An 18105-nucleotide genomic window follows, 5' to 3' on the forward strand; every position below is an offset into this window, starting at 1 on the left:
CCTTGGCCAATAAAGCGAGATGAGCGCCGCAGCCCCAGAGTCGGTCACGACTGGACCTAATGGCCAGGGGTCCCTTTACCTTAGCTATCAAACACATACTATATAGTACTAATTGTGAGAATTACCTTGTGTAAGCTAAGCCACGACAAACACAGCATTGATTTTTTATCAATGTGGCAGTACACACATTACTTAAAAGGCAAATGCAGATCGGCATGGAGCCATTAAAAAAATCTGGCACCATGTAGAAAGCTTTTTTGTGTTTGTGTGCTTGTATTTTTAAGAGCTGTCTCACTCTTGAGCAGGCTAGACTCTTATTATCCAGCAAAATTGTCTGGCTTCCCAGGGTTCCTTCGCTTGACTCCTGCATCAGACTTTTGCCCCAGCAGAGATTCTTAGCTCCCCTGCATGCTGAAGTAAAGGTGACCAGAGCTTGAACAAAGCTAAGCAAGACCCATAGGGGTTAAAAATACAAATCTCCTCTGAAAAGTAATTTTCTCCTATAAAAGGGTTCTCTCTTAAAGGAGTTACAAAGGGATACATATTATGAACCAATTCAGTTGCGTTCTATAACTCTTAGTACAGAATTTATGGATAGCATTAAAGATCTAGAGTTTGGTCATTTTTATTTCATATTTCTGCCTTTTATGGACATTCCAAAAAGGAGATCTTCAAAAATTAACAAAATCTAACAACAAATTAGCTTTGTAAAAGAAAATAATACTACCAACCATATATCCTTTCGCTGTAGATTCATCAAGACCACAGGATGAATGCTAACGAGAAAAACAGAAAAAGAAACAAAAACTATAAAGTAAGGTCAAAAAGAAAAGGAGAAAAAAGAAGAAAAAAGATGTAAGATATGCAATATTGATTCAAACCTCAGATTGCTAGAACATTATTTTTTAAAATGCAGTGGGCCATACTATACTGCTTTTCATAACTTGCATATGTTTTCATGAATCAGGAGAAATGAATCCATTGATGACAATGTTAGCAATTTCCTAGCAACATTCACATTCCTAAATATTCAATGCTGGCAAATCCCACAGAATGGAACTAGGACAGATCTGTCCATTCTAACACTGCAGTCTCTTGGGTGTGCCTTATGTGTGTGGGGTCTAAGACCTGTGTGTTGTTGCACCATCTTGCCCCATACAAAATGGCTTCTTTGTCCCATAGAGAAGAGCTGCTTTGCAAAAAAAAGGTCTAGTTCTACCTGATCCACCTATTTTATCTATGACAGGATTGTTGATGTCCTACTTCTACCACATTACAGGTAACTCGCATCTTATGCTCATTATATTTGCACAATTGCAGCTTTACATGGACCACCAAAAATAATTAAATGAATGTCACACATGTGAGAGGAAAGGGGGCGGGAGAGCGGGGGGAGGGAAATGGCCAGCAATCCCATCAGCTATTGAGAGACTGGTTGGGTGTAGTTGGAGAGTCAGTGGAGTGTGGGGAGAGAGTGGAGGAGGTAGCAGGGAGTTTTGGTGGTGGCTGGAGATAAATTGGAGGAGGGAGGAGAAACCTGTGGAGGAGTTGGTTGGAGAGACTGTAGAATGGCCCCAAAATGCAGGGCCTCAACATCAGCTACTGAAAAACCAAAGAAGCCGAGGGTGGTTCCCATGCTGGAAGAGAAGGAGGCTGTGCTGGACTGCTTGAGGGCTGGCGTGGGCGTCGTGGCATGCAAATATGGCCAGAATGAATCCAGCATCCATGCCATCAAGGTGGCTGAGAAGGAGATCTGTGGTGCTGTGGCAGCAAGCAAAGGCGATCACCCACATGCCCTAGAAGGGAAGGACAATTCTCTCCCTCCTGTCCTGTGTACAGTATTGGCACTCCAACAAAGAGGCCAAGGTGACTAGAGTAACAATTCTGGGCTGGTTCCACAAGTTATTCATTCCAGAGGTGAGATATTTTCTCAACGAGAAACACCTGGAGTTTAGACCATGGGTAGGCAAACTAAGGCCCGGGGGCCAGATCTGGCCCAATCGCCTTCTGAATCTGGCCCGTGGACAGTCCGGGAATCAGCGTGTTTTTACATGAGTAGAATGTGTCCTTTTATTTAAAATGCATCTCTGGGTTATTTATGGGCCTGCCTGGTGTTTTTACATGAATGTGTCCTTTTATTTAAAACACATCTCTGGGTTATTTGTGGGGCATAGGAATTCGTTCATTTGTTCACCCCAAGGCACTCCCCTTTGCACACAGCAAAGAAGAAGCTGTCTCTCTCTCCCCTTCTCTCTCATCCAGCCTTTGGATCAAGGTATGATTTGCTGCTTCACCTGCTGCTTACACAAAGCTCACCTTCTTCTGAATGATTTGGGGAAACCCAGCCAGATGGACAGAGTATAAATAATAAAATTATGATTGTTGTTATTAACATGATGGATACTGTTCCGGATCTTAACCTCCTCAACCCCCCTCTTGTCCTCATATTATCCACTGAAACATCATCCAGCAAGGGAGAGAAGGAGGAAGACAAGTATGTGCAGCATTTTTAAACTGTTTTTTAAAAGTTTTTCTGAATTTATGTGATTTTGTGTATACGTGTGATAGCCAGGAACATAACCCTCACATAAGATGCGAGTTACCTGGACTTAGAAGAATTCTAATGACAATGTGCATTTTTCCAAAATTGATTAAAATCTGAAGCTAAAAAGAAATACTGAGAAGTCCAGAATTTACAGTATTGATTGGTTTGAGAATGAACTACCTTTTCTTCAATTTCTTTGAGCTGCCGCTTCTGAAGTTCAATTTTCTCTTCTAGCTCTCGAATTCTCTGGAATAAACAGGAACATTTTTTTTTCAAGGTAAAAAGGCATTTCCTATAGGCTGTCAAACAATATCCAGCTTTTACACACTCGAGAGCAGGGGCCACCAACATAGTGCCCCAGATGTGCCTGGGCTCTGATTCCCATCTGCCCCAGCCAGCAGGGCCAATGGCCAGGGATGATGGGACTTGGGAGCCCTGCAACATTTGGAGGGGGCACCAGGTTGGCTATCCCTAAAATACAGCAACCAACCACCTGAAAAGATTTGAGATCTGCTTCAAAGCTCTGTAGGTAAAGGTAAAGGTACCCCTGCCCGTACGGGTCAGTCGTGTCTGACTCTAGGGTTGTGTGCCCATCTCACTTAAGAGGCCAGGGGCCAGCGCTGTCTGGAGACACTTCCGGGTCACGTGGCCAACGTGACAAAGCTGCTCTGGCGAGCCGGCACCAGCGCAGCACACGGAAACGCCGTTTACCTTCCCGCTATAAAGTGGTACCTATTTATCTACTTGCACTTAGGGGTGCTTTCGAACTGCTAGGTGGGCAGGAGCTGGGACCGAAAGATGGGAGCTCACCCTGCCGCGGGGATTCGAACCGCCAACCATGCGATCGGCAAGCCCTAGGCACTGATGTTTTACCCACAGCGCCACCCGCGTCCCTATCAAAGCTCTGTACTAGAATTCAAAAGACGAACACAAGAACCTTCTAAACCTAACACACTGGACCAAAACATGACACCTTTTCCTTGTTACTCTTCCACTGAGGTTTGACCAAAGCATAGGCAAAATCACAGCAGAAGCTTTTGAGTTCTTAGAAAAAAACATTTCAGAAAAGAAGCCACTCTAGAAACTGTGTAGTTGGTTAGTTCCTGGGTCCCATGCAGGCGAGAGGGAGGAGGAAGCCAGTGCAGACCTGAAGGCTAAGCAGAGCTCCCTATCATTCCCAAATAAAGCTGCTCATGTTTGAGTTTGCCTGAAGTGCCTGGAGTTTGTTTCCAAGGATGGCAGCTCAGTGGATTCCTGAAATCAACTAAAGTAGAAGGAAAATTAAGAATTTGGGATTATTCCAATCTGCCAAATTCAGAAGGTGATCTCTGTCACAGTTTATTTTAATGTCCAGTCTCTTAAGCCATTTATATTTTCAACACTAGGGGAGTGGCCTAGATGGTAGTGCAGATTTTAGTGCCTCATAACAGTCTCAGGATGAAATAATATACCTGAAGAGGAGTAAACACCCTGACGTACTTAATGAGAGACCAAGCAGATGAAATTCTTTATCAACGACTTGGATGATGGACTCAAGGGGATCCTGATCAAATTTGCAGGTGACACCAAACTGGGAGGTGTGGCTAACACCCCAGAGGACAGGATCACACTTCAAAACAACCTTGACAGATTAGAGAACTGGGCCAAAACAAACAAGATCAATTTTAACAGGGAGAAATGTAAAGTATTGCACTTGGGCAAAAAAATGAGAGGCACAAATACAAGATGGGTGACACCTGGCTTGAGAGCAGTACATGTGAAAAGGATCTAGGAGTCTTGGTTGACCACAAACTTGACATGAGCCAACAGTGTGACGCGGCAGCTAAAAAAGCCAATGCAATTCTGGGCTGCATCAATAGGAGTATAGCATCTAGATCAAGGGAAGTAATAGTGCCACTGTATTCTCCTCTGGTCAGACCTCAGCTGGAGTACTGTGTCCAGTTCTGGGCACCACAGTTCAAGAAGGACACTGACAAACTGGAACGTGTCCAGAGGAGGGCAACCAAAATGGTCAAAGGCCTGGAAACGGTGCCTTATGAGGAATGGCTAAGGGAGCTGGGCATGTTTAGCCTGGAGAAGAGGAGGTTAAGGGGTGATATGATAGCCATGTTCAAATATATAAAAGGATGTCACATAGAGGAAGGAGAAAGGTTGTTTTCTGCTGCTCCAGAGAAGCGGACACGGAGCAATGGTTCCAACCTACAAGAAAGAAGATTCCACCTAAACATTAGGAAGAACTTCCTGACAGTAAGAGCTGTTTGACAGTGGAATTTGCTGCCAAGGAGTGTGGTGGAGTCTCCTTCTTTGGAGGTCTTTAAGCAGAGGCTTGACAACCATCTGTCAGGAGTGCTCTGATGGTGTTTCCTGCTTGTCAGGGGGTTGGACTCGATGGCCCTTGTGGTCTCTTCCAACTCTATGATTCTATGATTCTATGAAATTCTGCTCTCACTTGAGCTGAGTCAAGATCATCTGAAGAAATATGACAAAGTGATTGGAAGACTGGAGAGGCATTCCAGTGGGCCACCAGGGAATCAGCTGAAAGGCCACCAACATGGGATAAAACATCCCCTACCACTCTCTGGAAACCATTTGGATCCATTAAGCGGCAGGGGCAGACCATCCAAATCTGTCCCACCTCCCTGCAGAGGGAAAGGGTTGCGGCGAAGTCCAGTGTAAAAAGCTGAGCTAGGGGTTCTGCCCACCAATCTATGAATGTCTTAAATAATTCTATTGATAGACCATCTAGCCCTGGTGATCTGCCTGGTTTCAAACTATTAATTATCTCTCTAATTTCCTCCACTTTCACCCTTGGTCACTCCTTTAGTTTATCTGGTTTGTTATCGTTGGTCTCCTTTCCATAAAATTTACTATGTTGATCATTAAATATGGATATGAAGTACCAAGACCATTTAGATTTTGCAAAAATAAGTCAATGCAGTGGGTCAAGGGGAGAGGGTCAAGGGGTCAAGGGACAGCAACAGGGCACTCATGGGGGCAGCAGTGCCCATAAAGAAGATAGAAGCCAGAAGCAAACGGAACAAAGAAGGTTGCAACAGAAAAAGTTAACACTCTGAGTCAAGAGGACAGATGCCTGTAGCGCAAAGGGAAGAGAAAACATAAAATAAAACGGCCCAGCTAAAGATTTTGTATGTTATATTGCAAGAAAAAGGGACAATTTGCAAAGGTATGTTTTGCAGGTTCAGCATTCCCATTAACTCTATTTAAATTAAAGTTCAAGAAGAGGCTCTTAAAATCTGAGTAGCAACCGTGGAATGTTCAGAACTATATTGCAGAGTAAAAGCAAGAAAATCAAAGAAATTATTTATGTGCTGGATGAACTTGTTGGGACTAAGAGCATGTGAAAACATGAGGAAAGTTTTATCAACCATAAAGTCAAGGGATCGACTGGAGGTGTGCTGGTCCAGGATCCCAGGATTTAACAATTGATTGGCTATTCCCTTGTTTCTAGAGCTGAAGGTGAAGAAGAAGAAGAAGAAGAAGAAGAAGAAGAAGAAAAAGAGGAGGAGGAGGAGTTCGGATTTGATATCCCGCTTTATCACTACCCTAAGGAGTCTCAAAGCGGCTAGCATTCTCCTTTCCCTTCCTCCCCCACAACAAACACTCTGTGAGGTGAGTGGGGCTGAGAGACTTCAGAGAAGTGTGACTGGCCCAAGGTCACCCAGCAGCTGCATGTGGAGGAGCGGAGACGCGAACCCGGTTCACCAGATTACAAGTCCACTGCTCTTAACCAATACACCACACTGGCTCTCAAAAAGTGAGATCAAAAAGGTGATCAAAAAGGGGGCGGTGGCAACAACTAACAGACTGTGAGACCCAACTGGGAGCACTCCAAGGCTGTTGTGCAGGTTTGGGTACCGAAGGGGGTGTGAGAGGCTCTCTTGAGTGTAGGACAGTAGCTGAAATTCTGTTTAGAAGGACAGCTTCTATTTGACAAGATCCCCAAGAGTTCCATGAAACGGAGCGACAGCAAAGGCCACTGTCTGACAATGAGGAGAGCCGATCATCACCACGGAGACAACCAAAGGAGGGAGAACCATAGAGACCTGGTGAGCTGGAATCTCCACCATCATCCTGATGAACCAGGAGTGGGTGGGAAGTGAGGCCACCACAGCAGATGGACTTGTAAATCCGAAACAGATCCCAAAGGGGGAAGGGATCATACTGGAGCTAAAATGAAACAGGGCGATTTGTTAATTCCTGTGAAGATGAGTGGAAGGAGAAAGCCAGTGTGTACCTGGAGGCCACAGAGTAAGCAGGGCTCCCTTTCTGTTGTTGTTGTTGTTTAGTCGTTTAGTCGTGTCCGACTCTTCGTGACCCCCTGGACCAGAGCACGCCAGGCACTTCTATCTTCCACTGCCTCCCACAGTTTGGTCAGACTCATGTTTGTAGCTTCGAGAACACTGTTCCACCATCTCGTCCTCTGTCGTCCCCTTCTCCTTGTGCCCTCCATCTTTCCCAGCATCAGGGTCTTTTCCAGGGAGTCTTCTCTTCTCATGAGGTGGCCAAAGTATTGGAGCCTCAGCTCAGGATCTGTCCTTCCAGTGAGCACTCAGGGCTGATTTCCTTCAGAATGGAGAGGTTTGATCTTCTTGCAGCCCATGGGACTCTCAAGAGTCTCCTCCAGCACCATAATTCCAAAGCATCAATTCTTCGGCGATCAGCCTTCTTTATGGTCCAGCTCTCACTTCCATACATCACTACTGGGGAAACCATAGCTTTAACTATACGGACCTTTGTTGGCAAGGTGATGTCTCTGCTTTCTATTATACTTAAATAAAGCTGTTCATGTCTGAGTTTACCTTCAGTGGTTGGAGTCTGTTTCTAAGCTTCTTGCCTTCATTTTGTTGCATAGCATATCCAAATTTAAGTTCATTACTTTTGGAACTACAACAGTTTTCCAAAAAGTAGTCCAACCCATTCATATGTGCACATATGTGCAGTGCAGTGATATGTGCCCTTGACAATGACCTTCAATGTCAGTTTTGAGGGTGGCACCCACCCACAATTTACCCTATGTAAAATTGATCTGGCATGGGACCTGCTTTTAGCTCATTGGCACCATTAATTTATTTTGCTGAAGCACTTTCTGGATGTTGTCCGAACTATTATAATACAAAACTGGAGGTTTAGCAAGCAGCTTAGTAGCTCTTGTGACTCATGTAATTCTTATTGGATTTACTTTCATTAACAAATCCATGAAAACAATGTGGTAATTTTAGCACAAGGCAGGTTCAAAAGGACTCCCTAAGCTGCTTATAAACTCAGCTTGAAAACCTTTGAAAGGTTCAGTATGATTTACAAGATATGCCTAAGGAAGAGCTCTTTCAAACAACATCATCCTGCAACTAAACACATGGTCTGGAATACGAAAAGTCAGCATCGCCAGAATGAGAAATATCTTGCAACTCACAACGGTAAGGAATTCCGCTTTCAAAACAGTTGAAGTGGTGGCACTGTTAATGAAAATGCTGAAAGGTGCATAGACAAAAAGGCACGTTTATTTGTTATATAATGAAACTGTGAATTAAGATTAAGGTTAGAAATCAAAGATGTTGAACTGCTAGGTTTTGCAAACTGGCTGTTCGTCACAGTCCAGAGAGTTGAAAGACTGGCTTCTTTCATACACAGCAAGCTTCTCTCTCTTTCTTTCTTGGTCACATTTAGCACAGCTATTGAAACTTTCCTAAGTTTTACCATGATGGAGGAAGTCGCAGATGTTATTTGCATGTCTGCCCCATCCAAAGAGGGGCGTGTGTGTCTAATTTTTAAAACAAAAGGGATTTATGGATTAGGGAAACCGAACCCTTTCTCTTTCCTTCCATTACTACACTGTGCTCTATCTCTTGAAACACCTTTCTTCAGGCCCAACTCTGATACCAGAAGTGACTCAGGCTAGACAGAAAGGTGCCTAAAGGGAAACAATGGCCTAAGGGGATGTCAGGTGGGAAAGGGGGGGCTTTAGCTCCGCTCACCCCTTTGTGTTCACAATTATACTGTCTCTCCTTTGAGACATGAGTGGAGCAGATATGGGAACAAGAAATGTGTCCATTAGTAAGTTGCAGTAAAAACGTTTCAAGTTAGTTGTGCAATGTCTGTTGCCTATATTTAGAACGCTCTCTTACCTTGAAGCAAGCAGCCCTCAAGCTTCCTGTACTTCTTCCAGTTTTAGACACACCTCACAGAGGCTTTGGGACGTGGGTGGTGCTGTGGGTTAAACCACAGAGCCTAGGGCTTACCGATCAGAAGGTCGGCGATTCGAATCCCTGCAACAGGGTGAGCTCCCGTTGCTCAGTCCCTGCTCCTGCCAACCTAGTAGTTCGAAAGCACATCAAAGTGCAAGTAGATAAATAGGTACCACTCCAGCAGGAAGGTAAACGGCGTTTCCGTGCGCTGCTCTGGTTCGCCAGAAGCGGCTTAGTCATGCTGGCCACATGACCCGGAAGCTTTACGCCGGCTCCCTCGGCCAATAAAGCAAGATGAGTGCCGCAACCCCAGAGTCGGCCACAACTGGACCTAATGGTCAGGGGTCCCTTTACCTTTACACATTATGGAATATCATAGTCCTTTTGTATTCCAACAGCATATAAGGGCAGGAAATAATTTGACCTTTGTAAGAATGCTGATATATGCAGAATTCATCATGCAAAAGGCTGGACTGGATGAATCCCAAGCCAGAATTAAGATTGCCGGAAGAAATATCAACAACCTCAGATATGCAGATGACACCATTTTGATGGCAGAAAGTGAGGAAGAATTAAAGAACCTCTTAATGATGGTGAAAGAGGAGAGCGCAAAATATGGTCTGAAGCTCAACATCAAAAAAACTAAGATCATGGCCACTGGTCCCATCACTTCCTGGCAAATAGAAGGGGAAGAAATGGAGTGAGAGATTTTACTTTCTTGGGCTCCCTGATCACGGCAGATTGGTGACAGCAGTCATGAAATTAAAAGACGTTTGCTTCTTGGGAGAAAAGCAATGACAAACCTAGACAGCATCTTAAAAAGCAGAGACATCACCTTGCCAACAAAGGTCCGTATAGTTAAAGCTATTGATGCTTTTGAATTTTGGTGCTGGAGGAGACTCTTGAGAGTCCTACGGACTTCAAGAAGATCAAACCTATCCATTCCGAAGGAAATCAGCCCTGAGCGCTCACTGGAAGGACCGATCCTGAAGCTGAGGCTCCAATACTTTGGCCACCTCATGAGAAGAGACTTCCTGGAAAAGACCCTGATGTTGGGAAAGATTGAGAGCACAAGGAGAAGGGGACGACAGAGGACGAGATGGTTGGATAGTGTTGTTGAAGCTACCAACATGAGTTTGACCAAACTGCGGGAGGCAGTGGAAGACAGGAGTGCCTGGCATGCTCTGGTCCATGGGGTCACAAAGAGTTGGACACAACTAAATGACTAAACAACAACAAGAATGCTGCCTGTGGCCCCATCAGCTTTTCATTGCATTGACCTCCAGTCTGAAATCTCCTCCCTCCCTTTTCAGCATGCACTACCTTCCAATCAATCGTAGCTGGTGAAATTTTTGCCATTTATAGCTGTCAGATCACGTGGTAATCACAGACAGATCTTAGCCAATCTCTTCCGCTGGAGAATGGTTAGGTATGTCATTTCACTAATCAGACAGGTATCTAATGTGCAGAGCTTTTTCAGACATCGTTTTCAAACTATGGATTGGCTAAAAACACTGCAGAGCGAACACTTCTTGTGTCTTCTCCCTCTGGTTTATCAATACCGCACTACAGCCATTAACACCCAGGAGAGATTTGGACTTTGCAGGTTCCGAGAATGGAGCTTTGTGCTTGCACACGGAGCACGTTTTAAACTGGGACATGGGAACCACTTTTCCAGCAATACAGCATGCACAACTTAAAGTTCCCCAACTGAAACTGGACTTTTGAGGGAAATGTTAGAACATGGCAGGGTGAAATAAAAGTGGCAGCATAGTCCCAAAGTGGTGGTAGTCAAAGGAGGGACATAGTGTTGGGCACGGAAAGTTCTAGGTTACCTGCTGTGCTTGCTGCAGCAACTCCATGCGCTCATGTAGAATCTGGCAGTCAAATTCACGGCTTTGCCTTAGTATCTGTCTCCGCACCTTTTCCACGGCAGCGCACAAGTCCTCCCTCTGGGCCTCATTCAGGGATTCGCTCACTCTCTTCCCTGGCTCCTGCTGCAGAGCGTTGTAGAGGGTGGCCTCCAGCTCCTGGATTTTCTAATGCAATGCAAATGATATTCAAGAGAGACTCATGTTTGAACACAGGGAGCCACACAAGACGGTAACGACAGAAATGCAAGAGGAGCAAAGCTTGCAGGGCATAAGGGCACAATTCAGCAGCAGAGAAGCAGCTCCCACATGAGGTAAACAAGCGGAGAATGTCTTGTGTGAAGGGCTCACACGGTGCAGCACTATATCATAATGCTATTATTCAAATTTATGATGTGTCTGCACTTTGCATACTGTGTACAATTCTGGTTGCCTCACATCAAAAAGGAAATGGTAGAGCTTGGAAAGTTTTAGAAAAAGGCAACCAAAATTATTAATGGGCTGAAAGAACTCTAATAGGAGGAAAGGTTACAACATTTGGGGCTTTTAGCTTAGAAAAAAGGCAAACAGGATGATGGCAGCATGATACAGGCATACAAAATTACAGTGTGTGGAGACACTGGATAGAGAAAAGTCTCTCTCATAATAAGAGAATCCAAGGCTGAAGGTTGGATGGTTCAGAGTCGACAGACACAGTAGTTCTTCACATAGTACTTAGTTGAACTATGACATTCCCTACCACAAGCTGCAGGAATGGCCACCAACCTAGGTAGCTTTAAAAAGGGGTGACACCATTTGATGAAGGATGAGGCTATCAAGTCAGGGTGTCTGTGTGATACCTTTATACCTGGGAATCACAACTGGTTGTGCTGCTGTGCTCAGGTCCTCCTTTGAGAGCCTCCTATGGGCATCTGGTTGGCTACTGTAAGAACAAGATGTTGGACTACATGGACCTTTGGTCAGAACCCACAGGGATTTTCTTGTATTCTTATCATCACATTCCTTCATAAACGATCACCAAGATCATGGACTAGAAGCCCAACTCATGTCCATGAGCAGGTGTGCCTTCCATACTGCATGCCCAACTCTAGGGAACTTGCTCTCATTAGGTACCATCCCTGCAAAGGGTCAGCCCCAAAGGCAAATGATTTTATTTCAGAAGACCTCTGCACCACAAATGCTCTTCTGATGTTTTATTCTTCAGAGTTTTAATTTCTATTTTAATTTTTGCACGTTTTTATTATCCAAGTCCCTTTGAGGCCCAAGTGGGGTGAAAAGTAGAATATAATTTTAAATCAATCAACCAATCAATCTTTATTATGTTGATCACAGATCAGCCACTAAATTACAATCAAACAAATGCAATTCTTCAGTTTTTGGCCAGCAAAAGACTGTTAGGAACTAACAGCATGGCAAAAAGCTAGGATAAATCACCACCCAAGCTTTGTAACCTTTCCTTATTGGTGGAATTGCTACACCCCCTTGATCATTTTGGTTGCCTTTTAAAACAGCGGGAGCAAATGTTTCTCGCTTTGAAAGAAAAACAAAATGCATACTCTGAGCCAGCAAGAGAGCAAACAAAATGCTACTGCACGTGCTTCTCTATTTCATCCTGACTCTGACCAGTAAGCTTTGTGCTTCCACTATAGTGTAAAAAAGGACACCCAACACCTTTGTATTAATGCTGGGCCATTTCTTGGCTTTACACCCATCCCATCACAGGAGGAAGGACAAATAGAAACTCTAACAAACTTTGAGTTGGGCGACCAATTTACGAGAAATTTGCCAGGTAGGGTTGGTTCGCCCTGCTTTCCAAATACAGTGACCAAGGGTGGGTTTCTTACTCTTTTTTTAACCCTTCCAAAGAAGCTTTGTCAACTACCATTAGTGACACCTCATGCTGCCCACAGCTGCCCAAATTCCTTGAGCCTGCTTTCCCACTCCTGTGACAGACAGCCATGGAAACAAAACTGCCCTCAAAACACTTCATCCACAAGGGAGGTAAGTCAACCCACATCTCTCTCTCTCTCTCTCTCTCTCTCTCTCTCTCTCTCTCTCTCTCTCTCTCTTTCTCTCTCACACTCCTATAAATTTTTCACAGAAAAGAAAGGAGAATTCACTGTCCATTTTCACGGGGGAAGAATAGTCCTGAAAAAATGGAAACACAGTTTTGTCCAGCGCTAGGGTCCACCGGCTGGTTCAAGTGAAATTCTTCCTGCTGTAATTCCCTACCATAGGCTAGCCTTTTTTGTGATATCGTAAACACATATTTGTCAACACTGTATACGAAGTGGATTCTCTGAAACCAGAGTTCTTGTTGCACTCAGGATCCGAATTGTATGAGTGGAACCTGCCACCAGGCCCATGCAGAGCTTGTCTGAGGCCAGAGTGGTGTCTTGTTAGAATAAAGTTAAAAAGTAGCCTGGTGCCCCCAATTTTAAGTGAAAATTGATTGGTCTCTGCCTCTTCTGTCTATCTGTTTGGCAGCTGAAACTGAGAGAGCAAAGTTGCCTGGCAGCTTGTAAGAGTTTCTAGAAAAGAATTACCCTCATACTTGGAAAGCCTAGAAATAAACTTGATTTCTGTAGGACTAGAATCAATGTGACTGGCATGAGCTGAACTCCAGCAGTCATAGTTTTAAAGAATGGAGGTAACAACTCCCAGAACTGCCATTGCAAGAACACGAGAACAAGAAATTTCAAACCTCTGCCACAAGCGGTGTAAGTATTGCAATCCGTTTAAACTTTGCATATGCTACTTAAAACACCTTAAAAACAGTTCTGAACCTTTTTATCTATCTCAACTAGGCAGTATCTAGGTCCTTCATTTAGCAGAACAGACAGCATACATGTATACATATGAATTTTACTTTCAGCAAACACACAGTTTTCCTACCATATAAGCCTGGTCCAGAGCTTGTTTCCTGTAGTCAAGTTCTTCCTCTAAATAACCCTTCTGTTTACTGAACAGGTCCTGAGTAATAATAATAATAATAATCAGCTTGACTCAAAATGTCACAAGCCTTGGCAGATCAGGTATCCGTAGCTAGCTAGCCCACAAAGGCCAAAAAGAGAGCGAGATAACATGCGCCAAGGAGCAGTTAGACAACAGTGCTGGGTATAGAACTTTCAGCTCAGCACTAGGAAAAGACAAAGATTTTCCTATTTGTTTCTAAACTCAGTGGCTGCTGTGCAGACATTCACCCTGTGCAGGAGGAAGGGGCCACTTTACCATCTGCAGAGGCCCCCCAACTCTGCAGAAAATTGTGGAAGGGTTTCATACAACCCCACACCCCCAAAGCTGCCCCACCTAAGTGTAAAACAGGTATGCTTCCTTAATGGTGGTCAGTTAGATCCTGGGCAGCAGAGGGCAGTATGGGTGCGAGCTCTGAGTGAGTGAGTAGGTATTGGCCCTGCTTCATTCAGCTACAGCTTTCTTCTCCCAGACCTTTTCCACACTTACCTTTTTTGCTCTGAGCTTTAATGATCTGTGTCCAAGCCCTTTTTTTTTTTGCCCTGCTGCTTTCCCCAGGAAAACCTGCTCTTTAATGCTGAAGTGGAACAAATGGCAATTCAGATTTTCTGTGGACTGCTGTTTGCTTTGATTCAGCAGTAAAGAGCAGGTTTTCACTTGTACCTTGTACCAAGAAGCCTGCAAGCAGAATAGAACAGAGGCCTTAGCTTGTTTTCCATTCCATAGTGAAGTCGTTCCACGGCTCTAAAGGAGGTTTCCACAAAGGCACCTCAGAGAGCAAATGTGGGGCATTACTAAGGGTGGTTGTGTAGGAGCCTGCTCTGCTTTGGAATCTCAAGAGATATGATCAACTAATATCCATACTAAATTCAAGTGATTTGTACTTTGTAAACTACTCACAGGCAACTGTGGAAAGAGTAGCCAAGAGGTCTGGGAAGGAGAGAAGGGAAACTCTGATCCTAACTTCCGGTGCCTTGTGGGACATCTTTGGGAGAAGAAAAGGTTAAGGAGTAAACCCTAGACAAATCCGGAGTGGAATCTCTAAGGTGGTTGGATGGCACCTTGTATGCCTCTTTCCGGCAACTCCTGCAGCCAAGTTGGTGCCAAACATGTTGCTCTTGCTTTGCTTTGGACCACATCAGGGAGGCCAAGGTTTTGTCACCAGGGCAGCCCAGAACCTCCATACACACTGTCCAGGCTTGCACCCCAGGGAGCTCACTTCAGTGCTGCTAACACAGCAGCTTGACTTCTCCCCCAGAGGCATACTCCATCGTCTCTCTCAAGACAGACAGAGGCCTACAACAACAATAAACATTGGAGGGCAGGGGAGAGGAACTCTGCTGTATAGCAAGCAATGACATGATAAGGAACTGTCCAACCTTGGAATCAGAAAGTAGAGAAAGCAATGAGAATGATCAGTACAGTGGTACCTCGGGTTACATATGATTCAGGTTACATACGCTTCAGTTTACAGACTCCGCTAACCCAGAAATAGTACCTCGGGTTAAGAACTTGGCTTCAGGATGAGAACAGAAATTGTGCTCTGGTGATGCGGCGGCAGCAGGAGGCCCCATTAGCTAAAGTGGTGCTTCAGGTTAAGAACAGTTTCAGGTTAAGAACGGACCTCCGGAACGAATTAAGTATGTAACCAGAGGTACCACTGTACTGCCAAAGCCACATGGAAGTGCTGAATTTATGATATAGGGCCTGCTCCTGCACCTGTTAATAGCATTAATATCGTCAGCATTGAAATTGTCAGAATCAACTTGCTGAAAAACAGTAAGAGTTGGCACAATGCAAATCCAGTTCTTTGGTTTGGACCAAAAAATGTTCAAAGAACTGCAACCAGGCCCAAACGCCACTTAATATGCTCAGAAGTCAGTCTCTAAAAAACAAGCAAAACCTCCTTTCTTCACTTAGTTCTGAAACACAATGCTGAATGAAACAGAAGGTGTGTGCAGGTGCCTTTGTGGGGGAAAGACTTCATTCACTTACAGAGCCATGGCTTTAGTTTCTGGGCCAATTTAATGCATTTGCCAACTACAAAGCCATGCTCAAGGGAAAATAATGTTCATGCACAATGCCAGTCATGCAGTCACTTATATCAAGCGGGGAGGGGGGGACCCCAAAGCAACATGCACCCGTGTTCCTGTTCTTTGCCCAAGCTAAAAGGCTATGAAGTAATACTTCTCTTACCTTTTCATTTTCCAGGTCAATCATCTTCTGCGTGAGGGCAGCTTCAGTTTCCTCTATTTGCTTTAGCCACTATATAAAAATGACGGGGGCAAAATAAAACGGCAGTTTGAGACAGAGCTTATGCCAAACATTAGGTAAGTAAAGCGCTTTACCTTAAATTCTATTATTTTTCTCAATTTTGTACAGAACTATTGATTTGGACATCTGAAAACGGTGACTAATTATAATGAGCATTGGCTATATTCAAATATTGCTCATGCTTCCCAAATTGGGAAAAAAATGTATGTTTTCCAACAAAGCTACCAGTACAATGAGTTTGGGGGACATAACATTGCATGTGCTTCATATCTGCTAAAAATCTAAAAGGTTACAGAGCCCTAGGATGAAATAGCAGCACAATGCCAACTCAGGAAAGACCCAGGAGAGGCCTAAGCCTTGGCAACAACCATCTGAAATCATGTTTTCGTAATAATATTTTCCCCAAACAGTTTTAGAAGGTGTCTCATGGAGGGGAAGGCAGTTTCCAAGAGCACTTGAATTTTCATTTGCATTGTAACTGCATTGGCCCTTATAGAGCTCCTTAGAGGCCTAATTGTGGTGTATGTAGTATCTGGACTAAATGGAAGGCAGAATGGCAAATTATGTATCTTTGTGTTCTGAGTTTTATGTAATGTACAACTGGCAGTAAACATCTGCTTATTCTTCTCATGATTATTGAATATTCCATGTGTCCCCAGAGTGGAAATATTAGTCCTGTAGTCCACCCCAACAAAATTACAATTTCCAGCACCCTTAATAAACTACAGTTCCCAGGATTCCTGGGGGAAAGCCATGTGGTTTCAAAGTATGGTGGTGCTAGAGCTGAACACTGCCTATAAGACATTCACTGTTTTTGGAAACTCTTGCCCTATTTCAGTTAGCCATGGTGGTGGTGAAGGCAAAATCTTCTGCACATAGCCAGATGCCCTCACACTTTTTTCTTTTTCTTTTTAAACTACATAACATGTAGTTTAAAAAGCTTGTCCAGTTGCCCTCATGCTAGCAAATGTAATAGCAAAACATAAGGAACTGTTTCAGAAAGTACAATAGACTTATAATGCCTTGACCTGTGGCCAGTAAAAGGCAGTTGCTTCAACGACAAATTTAATAAGTGCCATGGGAACCATTTCCTTTCGCTGGCAGCAAATCTGTGCAGACTACAGATTTTACACTTGTTGAATGTGACATGTGAAAACTGTGCAGAGGGTACAGCTCCGGACCCTCCAAGTAGCCCTATTTTCCAGGGAATCACAAAAGCCACCCCAGTGATGGGATGTGAGAGTGATAAATGTCCCTATTTTCACCTGAGGAATGTTGGACAGGATGCAGTGCAACTGTTGTGTACCCAAGTACACAGACTGTACACTCATTGAGTGGTACATACCCCTACTGAAAATCCTTAAAGTAGCTGTAAAATTATTATGTTCATCCCACTACTATTAACGTTAACCTTTCTTCTGAGGTACAGTCCTCACTAAAATAAAATACCCCACTAGTCACATACCAATTACTGGGTCAGATGCACACGACACCCGTTGTGGTCACACAGACAACTCAGTCAGTGAGGACATATTGCTAGCTAAATACGGTACTATTAAGTTCCACTAGGAATTTAGCTTGCTGTTCTTATACAGAAAGCGTTTTTTAAAAAAGGCTTGTACATTCAAGACTTTTATGAGCAGAGCTACAGATTTAAACAGAATTGAGCAGAGAGCACTGCTTTTGTGGGATGGATGAAATTCATGTCTAAGAGAAGCAATTCTTCACAGAACTCTACCTTTTCACAGAGAGAAAGTACAGTCCCCGCCTGAATTATCGCAACCTGTTCTTCATTCCTCAAATTCTAAAACACAAGAAGTTCAGTGTATTTTACATTGTAGCAGAAATCCATCAAATTAAAACAAGCAGAGTACATGCTGCAGCAAGCATTACTGAGCACACCAACTTCCCTTTCCTTTAAAAAGTTTGGCAAAGGCAAATTGCCAGAAACTGCCAGGAATTGCAACAACCGTAGGAGTATACTGTAAAGTTGCAAATCATTACTTTCCAGTAGGATCATGTAGGCTGCAATCCTATACGTACTTACCTGGGAGTAAATCCCATTTAACCCAACAGGGCTTACTTCTGAGTAGATATGCATAGGATTGTGCTGCATATGAGCAAAGTGAACTCAGGACTGGGTTGCTAGGCCCCTTGAGAGCTTGACTCTGAGAACTGGGCCTAAGGGAGATCAGGCAGTATCCTGCAGCTCAGAGTGGCAGATGTCAGCAGAGGACAA

General features: G+C 44.0%; 1 protein-coding gene across 5 annotated transcripts in view; it reads right to left on the reverse strand.

Moving 5' to 3' along the window:
• JAKMIP1 (janus kinase and microtubule interacting protein 1) overlaps positions 1-18105 on the reverse strand; it is an 86033-nt gene that overhangs the window by 969 nt on the left and 66959 nt on the right. For 2 of the 5 annotated variants that reach the window (XM_081925589.1, XM_081925587.1), the window contains 6 exons: positions 17605-17670; positions 15789-15857; positions 13515-13592; positions 10584-10787; positions 2726-2791; positions 732-776 (listed from right to left, as the gene is read on the reverse strand). In XM_081925589.1, coding sequence (XP_081781715.1) covers positions 732-776; positions 2726-2791; positions 10584-10787; positions 13515-13592; positions 15789-15857; positions 17605-17670 — 528 coding nt within the window. Of the gene's footprint in view, positions 1-731; positions 808-2725; positions 2792-10583; positions 10788-11466; positions 11542-13514; positions 13593-15788; positions 15858-17604; positions 17671-18105 lie in introns of those variants that run through there. The other 3 variants (XM_081925588.1, XM_081925590.1, XR_014171777.1) reach the window with 3 other exon arrangements.

This window comes from Podarcis melisellensis (assembly GCF_964234715.1).
Source record: "Podarcis melisellensis genome assembly, chromosome: 9".
In the NCBI taxonomy this organism is placed as follows: Eukaryota; Metazoa; Chordata; class Lepidosauria; order Squamata; family Lacertidae; genus Podarcis; species Podarcis melisellensis.